The sequence below is a fragment of the Cryptomeria japonica genome, chromosome 4, assembly GCF_030272615.1.
Source record: "Cryptomeria japonica chromosome 4, Sugi_1.0, whole genome shotgun sequence".
Classification (NCBI taxonomy): domain Eukaryota; kingdom Viridiplantae; phylum Streptophyta; class Pinopsida; order Cupressales; family Cupressaceae; genus Cryptomeria; species Cryptomeria japonica.
Window position 1 is genome coordinate 329,697,882 of NC_081408.1, and position 21,350 is coordinate 329,719,231.

The 21,350-nt window shown below is 38.1% G+C and overlaps 1 protein-coding gene across 1 annotated transcript in view; it reads right to left on the reverse strand.

Annotated features, from left to right (window-relative positions):
* The window catches only part of LOC131063572 (uncharacterized), a 176,336-nt gene that overhangs the window by 48,488 nt on the left and 106,498 nt on the right, over nucleotides 1-21,350 (reverse strand). The window contains exon 9 of the mRNA XM_057997424.2: nucleotides 16,978-17,132. Coding sequence (XP_057853407.2) covers nucleotides 16,978-17,132 — 155 coding nt within the window. The remainder of the gene's footprint in view (nucleotides 1-16,977; nucleotides 17,133-21,350) is intronic.

The window sequence follows — 21,350 nt, forward strand, 5'->3', positions numbered from 1 at the left end:
CATTGGGAATGTCAATAAAAAAGTCATCAGGATGTTGCTCAAGATTTTCTTGAGGAAAGTCGGGCGATGCAATAACATGTTGAGGAGACTCCACAATTTCAAAGTCAGAGTCTGATGAATCCCTCCCATCGGGTGGACCTAAGGGAAGACGAACACCCAAATCCTTAGCCTTCAGAGGCTAATCCTAAGGGCTCAAAACAGGAGAAGAGAGCTGAAAAGGCCCTTGTTCTTCATCAAAAACAACATCTCCACTTAATATGAGATGATCAATGTGTACATCAATCTACCAGTAAGATTTGTGATTATCACTGTGCCCGATGAACATGAGTTTCTGACCCTTAGAATCCAACTTTGTGCACTTAGCATCTAGAATCCAAACATAAACTGTAGTGCCAAAAACTTTCAGGCAAAGTTCCCAGACTCAAACTCGACTCGAAAACGGCAAGGCCGACTCAACTCATGACTCAGCTATGACTCGGCAAAATAAAAAACCCTTGAAATTTAGAGATTTTTAACGATTTAAAACTTGTTTCATGCACCCATTATTGAATAAAGCTTAAAAACACTATAACATCATCAAATAGAAGCTAATTTGATCACATACATAAACATACATCCATCACATGCATAGAAATGTAAATTGTAGCTAAAGGAAATAGAAAACATAGATATATAGTTATAAATGTTGTCAAATGTATATAAAATCCATGACATCAAATGTTCCCAATCATATATGTAAGTGTAAACAAAAACAAGTCTATGGCTTAGGCTCTAGCTCATCCTCAGCCTCAGCCTTAGAGTAGTCTATCTGCCTCCTACAAAGGCGTCTAAGGTAGGTTCTGGACAACTGAGTAGCCATAGTCTCCACCTGTGAGGTGCCACAATGATCAACATCAATTGTGCCTATGTCGGATCGTGCTCTATCCTCCTCCTCTACAATAGCCACAGCCTCAGCCTCAGCCTCTCTGTCTACCATGTCTGACATGTCGTAGCGCGAGTTCTGGAGCTCAGACTCGGCAAGTTTTACCATAACTCGCCTGACTCCTACGAGTCAGGCGAGTTTTGAGCAAAACTCGTTGAGTTCCAGTCACAAGTTGTCAAAACTTGCCGAGCTTGGCTCAACTCGCCAACTCGGCAAACTCGCGGCGAGTTTTGATACTCTACTTTCAGGTGACTAATTTAGGGCATCCTGCTAGACCAGGCTTCCTCTAGAGTCTTCTTCTTCATGGCCTGTGCAGGAGATCGGTTCAAAAGATAGACAGCAGTGTAGACTATGTTTGCCCAAAATTTATTTAGAACACTTCTATGTTCCAACATAGACCGAGCCATGATGTGCACAGAAGTTGGAGAAATCAAAACAACAAAATTCCCCCACCATTATTTGACCTAAGAGTTACAATTTGTTGACCAGACTCTTTTTCTACTAAGGCCTTAAACATTTGAAGCTTAACAAAAACCTTTGATTTTTGTTTAAGAAAATACACCTACATTTTGCGACTAAAATCATCAACAAATAACAAGAAATACCTGGACCCAATAACTGAAGAAGTGTTCATCAGACCACAAATGTTAGCAAGAACCTATTGCAATATCTAAGAAGCTCACCAAGAATCACCATTCGTAAATGGAATCCAATGCTGTTTTCCAGCCTAACAAGCTTGTTGGTGTAAATAATTATTCATCTTGGATATTATTACACCTTACTTAAGTTTACTTAGGAAATGCATTTCATAGTAGTTTGGGTATGAGACACTTGGGTGTTTGTGCCACATTGGGATAGTGTGTGTAGGAGAATTTCCACCTTTTATGGTGTTGATCCTGTTGTTACACTCCACATTCAGTGGGTGATCCACCTCATGTGGACTATTATATTGTTTCTCCTACCTACCCACACCTATTTCCTACCTACCCTTGTTTCTTATTGAGCCACATGTCATGTTTGTGTGCTCACATATCCATATAGCCTTGCCTATATAAGCAGGCTCATATTCATTGTATGTAACGATTGATGATCCAGTTGATCAGTATTTTCATCTTGATAGAATATAGTTTATTTCTATCATCTATTTTGTTTCTCTCTTATTTTTGCTTTCCATTGCCTCTTGATCTTGGCAAAATCTCACATGGTATCAAAGCCATTAGAATGTCATTGGTTTGCTAATTGAGAGAAATTTGATGCTATTTGGGGTTGTGTATTTTGGAGTTTTCTATTGCAGGTTATTATTGAAGCTTGATGGGTCAAATCTGAGGTTACCATTGGATTTAGGAGGTCCAAGAAAGTCAGTTTTGCCTTTTGTTTCATCCAAATCGGACTTCGGAGGCCAAATCTAGAGGCATTTGAAGTTTGACGCTGCAGCGGAAATTTTCTAGAAATTATAATTTTGCAGGCAATTTTCAAATAGCGATATCTCACTCATCCAAACGCGTTTTTTCGAGCAATTTTTTTTGTTTTGGGGTAGAATTTCGTGATCTATACAGTGGTGCAGAAATTTTCTGATTTTCGGATACAGGTTTTTCGGAAATCGCGAAATCCCGACTTTTACAACTTTGGAGGCTTCATTTGGGCTCATATGGACTCCTTTTCAGGTGTCGTTTTTTTTGAAAGTGCATATTTTTTCATCTACTTTCATAATCTGCCATCTGTTTGCAGTGATTTTAAGTAGAAATTGTACTTTCAGTATTTGGTCATTTTTGGCATATTTGGTAGTTGCATTTTGCTTGGATCTCAGTTTAGATCACTAGCAGTATTTGTTGAAGTCTCTTAGATCTCATTTTGAGAAGTTGTAAATTGAAATCAGAAGTCCACTTTGCCTTGTTTTGCAAGTGGCCCATTGTATACGCACTAAGTATAAAGTGCCAAAATCACCATTTTGGGGGGATTTCTTGATTGAGTATTTTGGGGGGGTGTCTTGTGTGATTTTGCCTCTCTCTATCTTGTATTTTTTTATTTTGGTGCTATGGGTTCTCCTAAATTTCCACTTTTAACTCCTCATAATTATGCATCATGGAAAATTAAGGCATGGAGTAAACTAATGGAAAAAGGACTCATTCATTATGTAAATGAAACTATTACAGCACCACCTGATCCTAAGGCTGATCCTAATGCTCAAATTGAATGGCTTACTAAGAATGCTATGGCACTTAGAACTCTTAGAAAGTATGTATCAGATGACCTCATTTTTCACATTGATAAGTGTACAACAATTAAAGAGGCTTGGGATATTTTTCAGAAATTGTATGGTCAAGTTGATGAGATTAAGGGCTACAGGCTTGATAGTGAACTCACAACTTTGGATCCCAAGGATTTTGATACAATCCAAGATTATGTCACAAAAGCAACTGAGCTAAGAGAAAAGCTAAAGGATTGTGGAATTGACAGAAAGGATGCTCAATTGGTTTATATTTTATAACTTGTTGGACAAGCTTCCTTCAGAATATGTAGCCTTTGTATCTAGCTTTCACACCCATAGGTTAGCTCAAGGTTCCTCATACACTTCTCCCTCATTTGATTCATTCACGGAGATGTTGATACTTGAGCAATCTAAGTTGACCACGATGGGGATTCTCAAATCTTCAAAGTCACAAGCTTTAGTGGCTAATAAAGGGAATCAAAGTAATCAAGGAAAAAGTAAGAATCAAAAGCAACCTAAGTCTAAACCACAACAAGATGGAGCACAATCTTCCTCTCCACAACAAGGTGATTCACCATTCTCACCTAAGAGGAAATCATATAAGGACAATCTTTTTTGTGGATATTGCAAGAAGTCAGGACATGATGAACATCATTGTTATAAGAAGGATATTGATGAGTTGAAGAATCTTCTTGACAAGAATAGAATCAACCTACCTTCTAGAATGTCTACATCGGCTTCTTCTTCCAAGGATAAAGGAAAGGATCACTCTTTTGGGACAGATAAAGGAAAGGGACAAGCTCTTTGTGCTACTACAAGTCATGATTCAGGGAGATGGCTTCTAGATTCAAGGGCTTCTCATCATATGGCATCTTCGTAGTCTATGTTTTCTACATTTGAGCCTTGCCACATGCCGCAGATTTTGATGGGCAATCATACATACATGGATGTGATTGGGAAAGGATCTATTGCCATTGGGGATAACTCCTTCAATGATGTGTTGTGTGTACCCCACTTGACAAATAATCTTCTTTCCATCTATCAAATCACACATGGGGCAACAAGGAAAACTGTGGAGTTCACACCTGATTCAGTTATCATTAGAGACTTGGAGAGTGGAGCAATCATTGCGACTGGGGTGGTTGATCATGCATCTCGGTTGTACTCTTTTTCAGATTTCGGTCCTATTGATAAGGTTGATTCTTCCTATGTTGATGATTCAGATTTTGAGGAGAACTTTGGGCATTTGAACTTGGGGATTCTCACATGTGACCCCGTTAGTGCGACAGTTTTGCCTTCTTATGATTCAGTGCAGCAGGATATTTCATGTCTTCCAGCTTCAGTTGATTGGGATGCCTACTTGACAGACATTGCAGGTTTGTTTGTGGAGTCATACATTGCAGATTTGGGAGACACCATTGATGACATTCATCTTCTCTTTAACAGTTGAAGACTCTAAAGGATCATCTTACACGCTTTTCGAGGCACAAAAAACGAGGTACACAAAAGAGGCACAAAAAAACTAGTAAAAAACAATCAAAATCTGAATGCATGAAATTCGAGGAACGAATCCCAATGCACTGAAGATACAACACTGTGGCAGAAATTTCAAGGCAAAAAAACTAAGGACCCACAAAAAATTTTGCAAATTTGAGAAACCCTAGGTCAGGTTACAGAAAAAAAAATTGAGACTTTGCAGAACTCCCTCAAAGAACAGATTTAAAACCCTAGTCACAAGAAGAAAACCCACATTCGCATCTTGCAGAAAAACCTTGCAGTCATAACAAAGTAGAAACAAAGGCTTCCTAAAACCCTAGTTACGGATCAAAAGAAAATACCCTCCCATCGTAGGGAAAAACATGGTTGTGAACACAAAAACAGAGCAATCAACCCACACAGGGACCCAAAAACGATGCACGAAACCCTTGTGGAAGATCGTCACAAGCATAGAGGGAAGCCCTCAAGTTTGAGCACCCACGAAAAAATGACGGGTTTGTAGAGAAAAACAACGCTTCAAAACAAACGTGCCACCAACAGAAGCCTTCACCCAGACAAAAATCCACACAAAAAATCCATTAACACGCGAAAAAATGCGCCTAAAAAACTTGACGGAAATCGTGAATAGAGAAACCCTCGATTCTTTCACAAGCCAGAATCACTAAAAAAATCTTTTAATTTTTCACTAAAAAATTCTTGCGAAAATTTTAGATTGACAAAAATTGAAAAAGATTTTATTCCACAGTTTTGATACCATGTAAAACAAATTATACAATGGTAATTGCTTGTTTATTGAAAGAATGTCAATATACATATATATGCAATTAGATTGTTGATGTTTCCTAAAGAAACAATCGAGCAACGAAGACTAAATTAGAAACAAATCTAATCTACCTAAAATACATTATTGACCATTAAATAATAAGATATGCTAAAATATTATAATAATCTTATGAGCTTTCACATAGAAAGGTAGGTCAAGAACTTAAGACCCTATACAAAGCATACAATTAAAGGAACCTTGGTAGGAAGAAACGTGAAATTCATAAAATAAGTTTGTAGATGCTATATAGGGACTCAAAAGGCAATTGATTAAGTTATCAATACCTACAAAATATCACATATCAAGAATAGACTTTATTTTAGATTTATAGAGGGAGTACAAATATATTAATAATTAATTTGATAGTGTTATCTATTGAAGTTATCATTATTTACACTTTTGTTTAATAATACGTTCTGATTAAGGTGTGTTTTTATGTGTGATTACAGTGTATCTGTAATAGATGGAGTAGTGTCACACAGAATTGATTATAAAATTTCATGACATTATTTCAAAATATGATCAAGTTTTCAAGGATATACTGCTAAACTATGTATGCAAATAATTATAGCTAAATCCAATTGAGTAGTTAGTATAAATACTAAAATTAAAGTATCGTAATAAAAAAATATTTTTTAAAAATCATAAATTTAGGGACATTACACAGATTTATCACATCATTTTTGCTTTGTTTTTCCTTTTTCTTTACTTGAAATGTGCAGAAAACCATTGTTTCTTTTCTTTTTCTTTCTTTTGTAAGACTAATAGTTGAATATACAATTTTGTAAATTATATTTGAATCTTTGTTTCTGTTTTGTCTTGAATTTTTAAATCAATATGAATTTCAAGAATGATGAGGATTACAAGCTGAATGAATTAGACAATCTACATGGGGACACAAAAAGAGTTAGCGCACTCAAAATTAAAGTTTAGTTGGTTGTTCTTAGGTGTTTGACTGCCCATCAAAGGTATTGGCCAAACATGCAAAGGGTCAATTCAACTAAAAAGAGTCATTGCAATAGTTTGCAAAAACTCTTGACACAAACAAGCAAAGTAAGTCAAGTGGGAGTCAGCATAAAAAATGCATCATTTGTGACCTGTTGTGACGTATTCACACATCGTCCCATTGCAAATGGGGACCCCTGCTTTTTTGGTTTTCTAGGGTTTGCTTTCTAGGTTTTAGAGTTTTGTCTGTTGGCCTTTTCTTTTCGAGTGTCACCAGGGGGATCACCTGGATAGCAAGCTCTGCTTGAGCTAGGTTGAGTCCACAGAGCCCCTGAAGTAGGGTTTCTTTGAAAGTCTTCCTTAGGGCCTGGTTTTGCTCTTGTTGCTAGTTGTGTCTTGCTTGGTGAGTGAGTATCATTCTTGAAGGTCCGAGCTAGGCCAAGTTAGTGAGTGATGAAGTCTGGAATGTCATCCTGATCTTCAAATGCCCTGAAATTTGGCTAAGTCTGGAATGTCCTGATCCTGAAATTTGACTAAGTCTGGAAAACTGAAGAATCCTCCAAAAACTAGATTTTGCAATATAACTCCTGGAGATCCGAAACCACTCTCAAACATCCTGACAGTATATGTGGAATATAACTTAAAGTATAAGAATCTTTCTTCTTTCTTATACTTAAATGTTATATTCCATAAAATGATCCTGACGGAGAGACCAAAATGTCAAATTTCGCTCCTGACCCTTCCAAAGGGTCCAGAGCAAAATTCTCCATAAGACATTCTACTTTGACCAAAACCTAGAACTAACACATTCCTAGGCTTGAATGAAGGTAAAAGCACTTGTTTGAATGAGGAAATGTGAAAATGAAGTCAAGATTTGAGCCCAAGGATGATTTTCGCTCCTAACTCTTTCGAAGGGTCTAGAGCGAAATTCACTATAAACCTCATTTGCTACCTTGAATAGGCTTAAAACTTGGTTCCTCAAGTAGAAGGATCTATGTTTGCCTCTCAAAAAGAATTGTAGTTGAAAAGGTCAAGAGTCAAGCTCAAATCTTGATTTTCGCTCCTGACCCTTCCAAAGGGTCTAGAGCGAAATTCCTTGTAAACCTAGTTTTTTGACCTTGCTTAGGCTTCAATCCTTGTTCCTTGGATGAAAAATGATATTATCTTCCTTGCAAATCAAGTCAAGCTTTTGGTTTTTATGGCTTAGGGAAGGATGAAGCAAAGTTTCCTTGACCTTGGAGGTGAGTTGAATGGTAGAATTTGTCCTAAAAAGTGATTTTCGCTCCTGGCCCTTCCAAAGGGTCCAGAGCGAAAATCCTAAAAACCATCTTTTCTTCCAAAATTTGAGTAAAGTCAAACCTGGACAAGGGTGAGAGAAGTCATTTGGATTGCCTTAGAAGGACTCTTGATCACCAAGAATGCAAATTTTGAGCCAAATCAGGAATTTCGCTCCTGACCCTCCCAAAGGGTCTAGGGCAAAAATTCTTCAATCACCTTTTTTTTTCCCTTGCGAAATCAAGTCAAACTTGGGTTGGATGAGAGGGGAGAAGTGTTTTCTTGCCTTGTGAGGTGGATTCAAGTTGAAATAATGGAGGAATAAGCTCAAAACAAGATTTTCGCTCCTGACCCTTCCAAAGGGGCCAGAGCGAAATTCTAGGAAACTCATATTTTCTTCTTGGAGATGGTCAAATTCTTGAGTTTTATGGCATGGTTAGATGGACTTTGATGTGTTCATGCCTTTGATTATTGGATCGAGGTAATGGAGTAGCCAAAACAAGCTCAAAATAGGAAATTCGCTCTTGACCCTTCCAAAGGGTCCAGAGCGAAATTCCTAAGATCCCTTATTTTCCTAGCAAAATCAAGTCAAACTTGGGTTTTTATAGCTTGCATGAGTGTGAGGATTGATGTTCTTGCCCTTTTGAAGTTGGTTGAGGTTGAAAGATGGAAGAATAAGCCTAAAACAAGAATTTCGCTCCTGACCCTTCCAAAGGGTCCAGAGCGAAATTCTAAAATCCATCTATTCCTCTCATATTTATGCCAAGCCAGGCCTAGACAAAGATGGTAGAGGTCCTTGAGATTGCCCTTGAGTGGGTTGTCGTCTCCAAAAATGATGATTTTAGGCTAGAGGAAGAAATTCGCTCCTGACCCTTCCAAAGGGTCCAGGGCGAAATTCATTATAGGTCCTGTCCCTGGCCATGATTCCTAGCGAAATTCTCTTTTCTAGTCATTTTGAGGTCAAACAAAATGTTGCAAGCTTGGTAGAGGAGTATAGAGAGAAATTCACTCCTGACCCTTCCAAAGGGTCCAGAGCGAAAAACACTAAAACCATCCTTTTCTCCAAACTTTGAATAAAGTCAGGCCTAGACTAGGGTGAGAGAAGCTATCTAGAATGCCTTGGAAGGATTTTTTATCATTAAAAATGCAAACTTTGAGCTGAAATTAGAATTTTGCTCCTGACCCTTCCAAAGGGTCCAGAGCGAAATTCTCCATCTACCTATTTTCTCCTTGTGTCAAGTCAAGACTTGGAGTCCTAAGGCGTAGTTGAGGTTGAAATGATGTTACTTTGCCCTGCAAGATGAATTGAAGTGAAGGAGATGAGGAATTGAGACCAAAAGCTTGGATTTCGCTCCTGACCCTTCCAAAGGGTCCAAAGCGAAATTCCCAGTATCACCTAAATTGCTCACAATGACAATCAAGAAATGGATTCCCAGGCCTTGGTGGAGAAAAGACTAGTGTATGCTTGCCTTGGAAGGTATTTTGGAGTAGAGACATGATGGAATTTGTCCAAAAGTGCAAAATTCGCTCCTGACCCTTCCAAAGGGTCCAGGGCGAAATTCTTATAGGGCCTATCCCTGGAAAGACTCTTGAACAAACTTAATTTTGATGTCTTCTTGTTGATGATTTAAGGTATAAAATGCTATGTTGAAATGAATTTATTATGTGTCCTTAATCATCTTTTTGTTTGTCTTCCAGTTAAAAGGGGACCAGGGCAAGACAAGGACGACCTTCTCCAGTCCAGCATCATCAAGGACGACCTCTTCCAGTCCAGCATTCGAAGGAAAGGTACACCATCCATCCTGCACATCGAAGACAAAGGAAGTTAAAGCAAGGGTTCGTTGAAGAAGCAGACAGTTTCAAAAGAGTTAATTAAAGCTAGCTTCTCAGCAACATCAAATTGAATATCTACCAAGTTACAAGTGTCAGACAAGGTGGCATCCCAGTCATCACTCCTCCAGTCAGATTGGTCCACCTCAGCGTGTCTAGACTCAATGTACCTGACTCGTGGGAGATGGCACAAACTTCGATGTACCTACCTGTTTACGTGTATTTTGTACACAACCAAACACAGAATAAAATACCTAAAGTTACCTTATCCTCTCTTGAATAAAGCTCCCGAATGCTAAAGATATCGCAGAAGGATCAATCGGAGAAGCTTCAAGGTTCCTGTTATGTAGGATCTCTACTCGTGGATAAGCTCTTTGTGGTATGATGTGATTTTGCTAGAATCACAAGGGGACTTACACTTGACGACCTAAACGTTTGATTTGCTAGAACCACAGGATTTCACTAGCCTAGATTTTGAAAAAAAGAAAAAAAGGATGAGGGCAAAGGAAGGATCTAATTCTGACACTAAGAATGTAGGAGCAATGATTGATCTTTGATGAAATTCTAACTAAGTCTTGTTTTGACATCCCAGGACCATCTCCACAAGATTAGTGCGATCTTCGGAGGAAAGCTTTATGATGTTCTAATCATCGCTACAAGGGTAGACACCATCAAGCTGATGCATGTCAATGAAGAAGCGACAATTGAAGTTAAGCTCAAGCTGAATGATTCCAATTGACTACACAAGGCAAGTCTGCAATCAACAAACTGCTAGTAGTATGGATATACAAATTTCACCATCAATCAAACAAATTTCTTCCACTCATCTAATAACATGAAATCAAATCTGAGAAGTATAAAGACCATGCAAATTGTTGAATCGACCCATAGATTTCACCATTTCTTCAATGAAGTTTTACAAGTCTTTTACAACAACATCTTGGCAACAATCTTTGCCTTCTCTTTCTATTCTATTCTAATTGCTATTCTATCAACTGACTATTCACTATTAGCTAACTATTCACCTTCTAACTACTGACTAACTATCCCCCTTTACAAATGAGGAGCCAGGGCTTATATAGTGCCCTCAATACAATTCAATGGCTCAGATCAATTTGAGATCAATGGCCGAGATTTTACAATGAAAACCCTAATTAGGGTTAGTTACAACAAACTTAATTCTGACAAATGAAATAATTGCATTATTTGGACACATGTCTTCTATGGAATATTCGATCAATGGATAGCCGGGGTAGGTACATCGAAGTTAGTGCCATCTTTGATGAGTCAGGTACATTGAATCTAGACATGCTGAAGTGGACCAACCCGACTGGAGGAGTGATGACTGGGATGCCACCTTGTCTTTCCTTCAAATGTTGGACTGGAAGAGATCGTCCTTGATGAGGCTGGGCTGGAGAAGGTCGTCCTTATTGATGCTAGGTTGGAGAAGGTCGTCCTTGTTGATGCTGGGTTGGAAGAGAAGGTCATCCTTTTCCTGGCCTAGTCTTCTTTCATCTGCCAAAACAAACCAAAAGATGATTAAGGACACATGATAAATTCATTTCAACATAGCATTTTCAACTTAAATCATCAAGAAAAAGATATTAACATGAAACTTGCCCAAGATTTTCTCTAGGAACAGACCCTATAAGAATTTTGCCCTGGACCCTTTGGAAGGGTCAGGAGCAAAATTCCAACTTTAGCTAAAAATTCACATTTTTGAAGGTCAAACATCTTTCCAAGGCGTTCCAAATAGCTTTTCTCACCCTAGTCCAGGCCTGACTTAGCACAAAATTTGGAGAAAAGGATGGTTTTAGTGTTTTTCGCTCTGGACCCTTTGGAAGGGTCAGGAGCGAATTTCTTGCTTGTAGTTCACTTCTTCATCATTTCAACTTCAATCCACCTCACAAGGCAAGGAAATACTTCTCTTCTTTCATCCATCCTAAGTTTATCTTGATTTTGCAAGGCAAAATAGGTGATTGAAGGATTTTTGCCCTGGCCCCTTTGGAAGGGTCAGGAGCGAATTTCCTCTTCTAGCCTAAAATCATTACTTCTGGAGACAACCATCGACTTAAGGGCAATCACAAGGGCATCTTTTACCTTGGTCTAGGCATAGCTTAGCATAAATTTGAAAGGAATAGGTAGATTTTAGGATTTTTGCTCTGGACCCTTTGGAAGAGTCAGGAGCGAAAATCTTGTTTTAGGGCTATTTCACCATCCTTTCAACTTCAAATCACCTCCAAGACTTAGAACACCTTGCCTCGCTCCTCTCCAGGTCATAAAAACCAAAATCTTGACTTGATTTGCAAGGAAAAGGATGATCTTAAGAATTTCGCTCTGGACCCTTTGGAAGGGTCAGGAGCGAAATTCTCATTTAGCTTCAAAATTTGCATTCTTGGCAACCAAAATTCACTCTAAGGCAATCCAAATGACTTCTCTCACCCTTGTCTAGGTTTGACTTTGCTCAAATTTTGGAAGAAAAGATGGTTTTTAGGATTTTCGCTCTGGACCCTTTGGAAGGGTCAGGAGCGAAAATCATTTTTAGGCTCAATTCCTTCATCTTTCATGGTTTCTAGCAACTTAAAGTCACTCTCAGGGGCAACTTCTCCTTGATTTTACCTTAGCCCACACTTGATCTAGCAAAGTATTGATAGCAAGGAGAGGTTTTGAGAAAATTCGCTCTGGACCCTTTGGAAGGGTCAGGAGCGAAAATCTCATTCTTGACCCAAAATCATCATTCTTTCAACTTGAAACTTCTTTGCAAGGTAGAATCTCACCCTTCATTGCCCTAGGAACAAGGTTTCATGTCCAAGAAAGGTCAAAAAGTAGGCTTATAAGGAATTTCGCTCTGCACCCTTTGGAAGGGTCAGGAGCGAAATTTCCTTTCCTGGCTAAAATCCTTCATTTTCACAACTTCCAAACACTCTCAAAGGCAAGATCATGTCCATTTCCCCTTTCAACATGCTTTGGACATCACAATTTGGTCAAATAGGGAAGGAAATGAGGTCTAGGAGGATTTTCGCTCTGGACCCTTTGGAGGGACAAGAGCGAAAATCTTGATTTAGGCTTTAATTGCTCATTTTTCAAACTTCAATCTTCTCCTGGAGGCAAATATAGATTGTTTTCCACTTGAGGAACCAGGTTTTAAGCCCATTCAAGGTAGCAAATGAGGATTATAGTGAATTTCTCTCTGGACCCTTTGGAAGGGTCAGGAGTGAAATTTCCTTTTTGGTCCAAAATCCTTCACATTTCTACGTTCCATCACCTCAAAAGGCAGAGACATGTTATTTCCTTCCCAAATTCGCCCATGGAACAAGGTTGGTATCCAAAACAAGGGAGCAAATGAGGCTTATGAAGAATTTCGCTCTGGACCCTTTGGAAGGGTCAGGAGCGAAATTCCTATTTTTGGACAAGATCCTCACTTTTCAAAACACTTCTCAAGGCAAAAACACATCAAGACTCACACACAATGCCTAATAAACCAACGCCCATCCAAAACAAGGAAGGAAAATGAGGGTTATAAGGATTTTCGCTCTAGACCCTTTGGAAGGGTCAGGAGCGAAATTCCTCTCCCAGGCTAGAATCCATCATCCCAAGGTCTAAAATCTCTTCTCCAAGGCAAAGTTGCATCAAACCTTCTCAATTATGCCTCAAAAGTCTACAAACTTGGTCAAGCTAAGGAGAAAAATAGAGGAAATATGAATTTCGCTCTGGACCCTTTGGAAGGGTCAGGAGCGAAATTCACCTTAAGCCATGATCTTGACTTCATTTTTTCGCATTTCTTCATTCAAACAAGTGCTTTTGCCTTCATTCAAGCCTAGGAATGCGTTAGTTCTAGGTTTTGGTCAAAGTAGAATGTCTTATGGAGAATTTCGCTCTAGACCCTTTGGAAGGGTCAGGAGTGAAATTCGCTTTGGACCCTTTGGAAGGGTCAGGAGCGAAATTTGACATTTTGGACTCTCCATCAGGATCATTTTATGGAATATAACATTTAAGTATAAGTGATACTTTCAGGATGTTTGAGAGTGGTTTCGGACTTCCATGAGTTATATTGCAAAATCTAGTTTTTAGAGGATTCTTCAGTTTTCCAAACTTAGTCAAATTTCAGGATCAGGACATTCCAGACAGCCAAATTTTTAAGATCAGGACATTCCAGACTTAGCCAAATTTCAAGGCATTTGAAGATCAGGATGACATTCCAGACTTCATCACTCACCAACTCGACCTAACTCAAACCTTCAAGAATGATACCCACTCACAAAGAAAGACACAATTAGCAACAAGAGCAAAACCAGGCCCTAAGGAAGACTCTCAAAGAAACCCTAACCTGGAGCACCTGCTGACTCCCCTGGCTCAAGCAAAGCCTACCATCCTATTGATCCCCTGGCGACACTCAAAATGCAAAGGCTAATAGACAAACCCTAAACACCTAGAAAACAAACCCTAGAAAGCAAAAAACAGGGCTCCCCATTTGCAATGGGCCGATGTGTGAATACGTCACAACACTACCCCGGTTCTCCATTGGTCGAATATTCCAGAGAAGACATGTGTCCAAATAATGCAATTATTTCATTGGCCAGAATTGAGTTGGTTGTAACAAACCCTAATTAGGGTTTTCATTGTAAAATCTCAACCATTGATCTCAAGTTGATCTAGGCCATTGAATTGTATTGAGGGCACTATATAAGCCATGGCTCCTCAAATGGTTAGCTAATAGACAATAGTTAGTCAATAGTTGATAGTGGGTGAGTAGTTAGCTAATAGTGCATAGTCAACTGATAGAATAGAAATTAGAGTAAAGTAGGAAGAGAAGGCAAGAAATTGTTGCCTTGATTGTAAATGAACTCCTTTTTTATTGAAGATATGCTAAGAAAAGTGTCGTTCCTTTACAATACGCTTGGTCTCTTGTTGAATCTTCATTGTAGATGGTAAATGATTAGATTGAATGAAAGAAGTTGTTGAATGCACCTGTGTGGAATCCATCTAGTCCATACCACTAGCCTCTTACTGATTGTAAGTGCGCCCTGCGTGGTCAACTGCCATAAAATGAGCTTAATCTTAAGTCGTACACATCTATTGTTCATGCATTATCTTGAATGGTGATCAGTGTCTGATGGCGTACGATTTGAACGTATTGGAAGCATCCCTTAGAAGATCGCACTGAGTTGGTGTCAGATTGTTCAAGCCTAATGGTGAGACCCAGCCCAGTAGGACTCCATCTAGTCGTTCATCCATCTTCTCGCATTCTAGGTAGTAGAGTAGACTTCCTGAACCTTGCATCTTTTGTCATTTGTTTATCTTCCAATTAGTTAATAGGACCTGTGATTCCAGCAAATCAGACGTTTAGGTCGTCAAGTGTAAGTCCCCTTGTGATTCCAGCAAAATCACATCATACCACAGAGAGCTTATCCACACGTAGAGATCCTACATAACAGAACCTTGGAGTTACTCCGACTGATCCTTCAACGAGATCTTCAGCAATCGGGAACTTTGTTCAAGAGAGGATAAGATACTTCGGTATTTTATTCTGTGTTCGCATGTGCATGAAAAACACATCAACATGACCTTAAATGGAAGGGGAAGCATTACAAGGGTTAAAGCACACTTTCAGCACATTATAGTGTAAGGGATGATCTTTGCTCTGAACTTAACTTGAAAAGAGGGCTGAAATTATTAGGTTGTTTAACAGGAGATTTCTGCATTATGTGCTAGTGCACCTTTTGTTATGGCTTCTGACCATGATTCTAGAACTACAAATTTTGCAATTCCAGCATTTAAGCCAAATGCAATGAATCCCAAAAGGAAAAGAAAAGCCACATATTCAGCTTCAAACCCGATTACAAACACGTATAATGCAGAAGCTCAATAGATTACAAGAGGCATTGACAAATTCTTCTTTGCTAGAAGTATTCAATTTTATGTTGCTCTGCTACCAATTCTGAGGCATTTTCTAAGGTGTTGAACATAGGTTTATTTACATCCCTCCATGTGAAGCCAAATTGAGAATCACCTTCCTTAAAAAAAAATTTATTTGCACATAAATTTTGTTGGAGGAACTGAAGATTACATGGGTTACACATCAATGCCCTATCATCATGGCTGGGTGAATGGACACCCACTCATCAATGTTATGGACAGATGTTAAGAAGTCTTTTGTTTTATTTAAGACTCTTGATCCTTACAGAAAATTCAAAGATCTAAATTTCAGTTCCAAATTTTGAGGGATGTTGTTGAAGAGGTTGGCCCACAAATATAGCATACGTAGTTACAAATGCAACACGTATGCAAATCAGCAGGACTATTAGCAGCATTATCACCCAACTTCTTCCTTCAATGTTGGAAAAACCCTTCTGGGTTTCTAATGGCTCTTATCAAAGTAGTATAGTTTTTCACTCTATTAAAAGTTGTGGGCATATGAACCATACCTCCTTGTGACTCAAAGGAGCATTGTTTTTTAGCACTAAAGGAGCTGCCTATAAAAATCATGGGGAGGGGCAGAGAGAAGATAGAAGCGGGCAAAGTAAAGGGAAGGGAGTTTGGGAGGGGGGGTTGCAAGGGAAGGAGATGGAAGTGGAGCAGAGATATTGTAGCATGTAAGGCAATAGAGGAATTGCAACTCTGCAAGTAAAAATAGTGAAAGATTGCTATGACACTTCCAAAAGTATTTTCGGTTCATAAACCTCACAAATATTATCAAGTGCAAAGATGTTAAAATCCCAAGAGAAATTCATGGTGCATCCTCAACAAAGAGGGTATGTTAAAGCGTTACTATATCAATAAAGTAGTAGAAAATTCTGGAATAAATTGCTTGCAGAGTCAGCCTGAAATATATCTTGAAGCATTGATTCCCAGCAATTAACTCAATTTTGCCAAATATAGAAGAAAACTACCCCAAATATATATCCATCTAATAATATTGCTTAAAAATGTGATTAAGAGTAGCATCCTCCCAGACTTGAACTTTTACAAGGTTCACTGATTTGAAAATTGTATTACTACAGCTAAGTTGAAAGATGCCAGTGAAAACTTCCATCTGCTCTCAATGAAAATACTCTGACATGGCATTAGTTGAAAGACATGAGAATACTTGTTCTTGTATAATTCATGGATTTATCAGAAAATTTTAAGACATGTAATTATTTAAAAAATATTAAATATTTGTTTTCTATTGCTATCTTTAGCTTTGTACGATCTTCATATATAAGTATCTCGTAGTTTGAACTTGCTATATAATAGCTTGTAAATGGAACTACTTAAACGTGCTGCCAAATTGGCACTGGCAACTTTATGGAGGAATCTTCAATTTTTTGCATAATATATGAAACCACAATTTAGAAAAGAAGAAACATAAAGATGAAATAGTTTAACAAATATACATGATCCTCTGCATCTGAACTCCACAAAGTAAATCATATAGATGGTAGATTATACAAGAACCATGAAATTGTAATGTGGGATAACAGCATGTTGACTTACAAATCTCCTTTTTTCATGTATCGCTTGACAATCAACTCATTCTGTTGTGCATCACGACCACTGATGACCATATAATTCTCACTACTTATAAACCAATTAAATTTCTCAAACCAATGAACCTTACGAATATGTGAGATTGTGGCAATAGTTTTAGCCTGCAATTCAATAGAGACTTCAAGAATCAGAATCAATTGTTTTCCCATTTTTTTCCAGGTATTAATCTTGTCACAATATACATCAGACCAAAGAAAAAAATTCTGGAAATCCATTTAAAAAATAACAGATTGTACCACATAAAACATGAAACATAAAGAAAAAGAGATGATATCAAGACATGATTGTGAGCATAGATTATGGGGTCTTAAATTTTAAATTATACTTTTCACTAATGTTTCTTACGACTTTGTATTTACTATACTCCCTGACCATGCATTACTTAAGAACCATAGCAAGAAAAGCTAACTTGTAAGGAACTGTTTGTGAAGAGAACTGAGGTTAAACATTTTCAAGGACAACTACCAGCTAGATGAAATCCTACCACATTTTTGATTGTTTATTGTCCATGAAAATAGCTGAGGCTAATGGGTTACTTGTGGACATCAATATAATTTCTTTCTTTCTCTTTTTTTAGTGTGTTTCTACAATATTTCCACACAAGTGCAAGTGCTGAGGATTGTCTAGGTTTTCAATTCCAGCAAACCCAGTACCCTACAAAGTAGCATGATTTGTAAATCAAAAGGTCATTGTATAGTAATGATCTCTCTTTTTTAATGTTTCCATGGTCATGTGCAGATCTTCAAGGTAACTTCTACGTAACGAATTGTAACAACATTCTAGATTGAGCTTTCCTCTTGCCATGTTTGTTAGTATGATTGTAATAAAGATTTGATGAATGTCACCACATTCTAAATCATTGCAATCTTTGTAACGGTCTATTGTTTATTTCATATGAATATTTAGAGTTTAGAGATAGATAGTTAAGTACGTTTGATTCTTTGATATCATAGCTATAGTCTGTGCATTTATGTAGCTTATCTTCTATTGTTATTTGAAGGTGTTGTTTCTCTTGGTAAACTGAGAATTTAACCCACTAGATTATTCACCAGTCCTGGAAGTTCATGATCAACCATGCACTCAAAATAAAGAACATCTTTCAACACAAGTGAGTAGGTTAGTAGTTTGTATGCACCTCATAATTCAATAATTCATCTAGGGAAGCATCTATAGTGAACCATGATAGTTCTTACCCTCCAAAACTATGTTTTGCATACCTTCATTTTGCATTTGTGCACTAATGTTCATATCAGCTTCAAATGGGTTTTATGTGCAGCAAATTAGTCTTTGGCCCAGTGACAACTTTTATGGCCAAGCATACAATGGATACTACTACAGCGCTTTCAATTTGTCTGTCATCAGTTATCATATTAAAGACATCTCTAGGAACACTCTTGATTCTTGCTGAACCCAAAGTGAAGAAGAGAATATCCATCGTCAGCAATTGGCCTCAAATCACTCACATTCTTATGACGAGCTGACCAATCCCCCTTGAAGAAAATATTTCCCTAACCCTAAAGTAGAGTGATTCTTCTAGGAGTGTAAGCAGCGATTTTGGGACCCAATAGGTGGATGGATATCTATAGTTAGTGATAAATTTGATTGGTTACGTAACTATACCTACCACCTACTGATATAAACAAGGGATGTAATATTGTAGGGAAATGGAGACATCAATGGCATCACATTTCATTAATGTAGACCTTTCATTTCTTGCATATATCCCTATGGATACATTAACTAATCAGAGGCAATTGTGGGATCCTGTTAAGGTAGTGACATAAGTGCCTCTTATGAGAAATAAGGAGCCACAAGATCACGAGGATGTCAGTACAATAAGGTTTAGATATATTTATAGCTGTGTTACAGGTTCACCCCTAGGCAACCCCATGTCCCAGTCCACTCTGGTCCAGGGTCTTGCGCACAGCCTATGGATCCAGCCCAACGAACACAGGCAAACCCAAACCCAGGTTGAATTTCACATTCAGATGCATCAATCTGGCGAATTTGACCCCCCTGACCCTAAAATGTGACATTCAAAACATACAAAAAGCAAATGAAATTTCATTTTTTATATTGTGAATGAAAAAGAAAATATTTTCCTCCATTGCTGAACTTATTTTCTTGCTTGCTATTGTACAAATAGAGTTGAAAATTGATTGTTGAAGGCTCAAAGCTAGATTTTGTGCTATTCGTGCACACTTGCAAGTGTGGAAGATTTCTACAAAAGAGGTATGTTTTTTGAAGTTTTTGGTTTTTTCTACTACATTTCTTTTTTCATATGAACTCTTTTGTTTTTAAATTCCATTTGTTTCAATTCTTCAAATGTGTCGTTTATTGAACTTGTATTCTTAGATATTACAATGGCAACCATTTTTAGCTCCCTGAGCGAACCCACTTGAAAATGGAACCCAACTCTCCACTTTGAAAATATGTTGAAATGGTGCAACAGCTTCTAGGTGGTGAAGGTTGTTTGTATTTGTGGTTGTTGTAAGTTTAGATATTTGAGCTCATAGTCGAGTGAAAGGCCATTTTTGCAAGATCCCTAGACTAGGCATCAAATTTTGTCCGGCTGAAGATGATAAAAGCAGAGTTCCGTGACTCGAGGCGAGTCACGCGAGTCAGCGGGCCGGGTGACCCCTGCCGGGTCACGTGACCCTGATCCGGGCTCGGACGGGTCAGGGGGCGTGACTCGCCTGACTCGCCGAGTCAGCGAGTCACTCCCTGACTCGCCGAGTCCGAGGGCAGTGACTCGCTGTGATGAAGATGATGTGAGCTTTCTGAAAACTTCTAGTTCCATGATAGGATTAAATTAATTTCCTGATTGTCGATGTTATATGCATATAGTTGAAATCTGTAAGAATGACTTTCATTATGAAAGGCTTAACATTTAACGTGACTGTTGGAGTTCTTTCTGCAACGTCTGATTGTAATCATGCTTCTTTACTAGCATATTTAGTTTTAGCAGAAGCAATGGATTATTAATCTATTACCTTAACGTGAATGGTGCCTTTTTTTCTATTGATCATATAGTTTCTCTTAATGGTTCATCAGCTATGTACCAAAAACATCCCCCTTTAAATGTTTATGAAGTACACACATTTATGGTTCTGTTTCAGAGTTCTATTTTACTGGAATGAAGCAAGAGTCAACATTGGAGATGGTTATAAACTTATACTTGACAGTGAAATGGGTGCCAATATATTATTATCATCATTTAGACATTTTGAACTTTCCTGGTGAGTAAAGCTGAAGGTAAGTTTCAGTCAGACGAAGCAACATCCAAATCAAGTAACTTGATCTGATATGTAAATTTTTGCTCAGGGATGATAAGGCTTTTCACTTATGGGGTCTACTGTTTCTAGTTCTGTGAGGTTATTCAGGGATCAAGAATAAATTAATTTTCATTATCAGTCCATTTTGTGTTATTTTACCATCAGATATGGAGTTAAAAGTTCAGTGATTGCTATGAGTTTCCAGTCATGTTGGTGTGCTAGCAGTACTAGTTGGTTTAGTGCAGGGTGGAATAGAATTTTTAACATAGATATATTGAAACTGTAATTGGTTAGCATGGCCCCACCCTTGTTGGTTGGAGGGAATTGTAGCTACTCTGCAGGAATATAGTAGGTATTAAATGAGGGCACTTGAACTTCCATGCACAGAGCATGCTTATGCCCGATTCATGCAACTTAGGCTTAAGAATTTCTTGGCTTTGTTGGAACACTTGCTTTATTTTGTTGTTTCTAATAGCTAGTATGTGATGATTGAAATTTTTATTATAAAAACCAAAAATTAAGGTCTTGTTCTGGGTGGAGTCAAGAAACCTTCAGCTACAATTTACATTTCTACGCATGTGATGGATGTATGTTTATGTATGTGATCAAATTAGCTTCTATTTGATGATGTTATAGTGTCTTTAAGCTTAATTTAATAATGGGTGTATGAAACAAGTTTTAAATCGTTAAAAATCTCTAAATTTCAAGGGTTTTCTTATTTTGCAGAGTCGTTGCCGAGTCATTGCCGAGTCCGGGCCGAGTCAGCCTTGCCAAGTCAGAGCTGAGTCCAAGTCTGGGAACTTTGGATAAAAGCCTTCCACAAGTAAAATTATTGGCAAATATTGAAGAGCAAAAGAAAAGCAGACCAAGTATCAAGCCAGAAATCAAATCATCCTTTGGTAAAGAAAGGATCTCAAGGGATGAAGCCCCCTCCACCACCTTCTTATTTAGAACGTACAAAAAGCCATCCATTTTTGTCCATATGTAAAGAGCAACCAATAGCCTCTACACATAAGAGATCAAAGGGACCATTGGAAACAACAT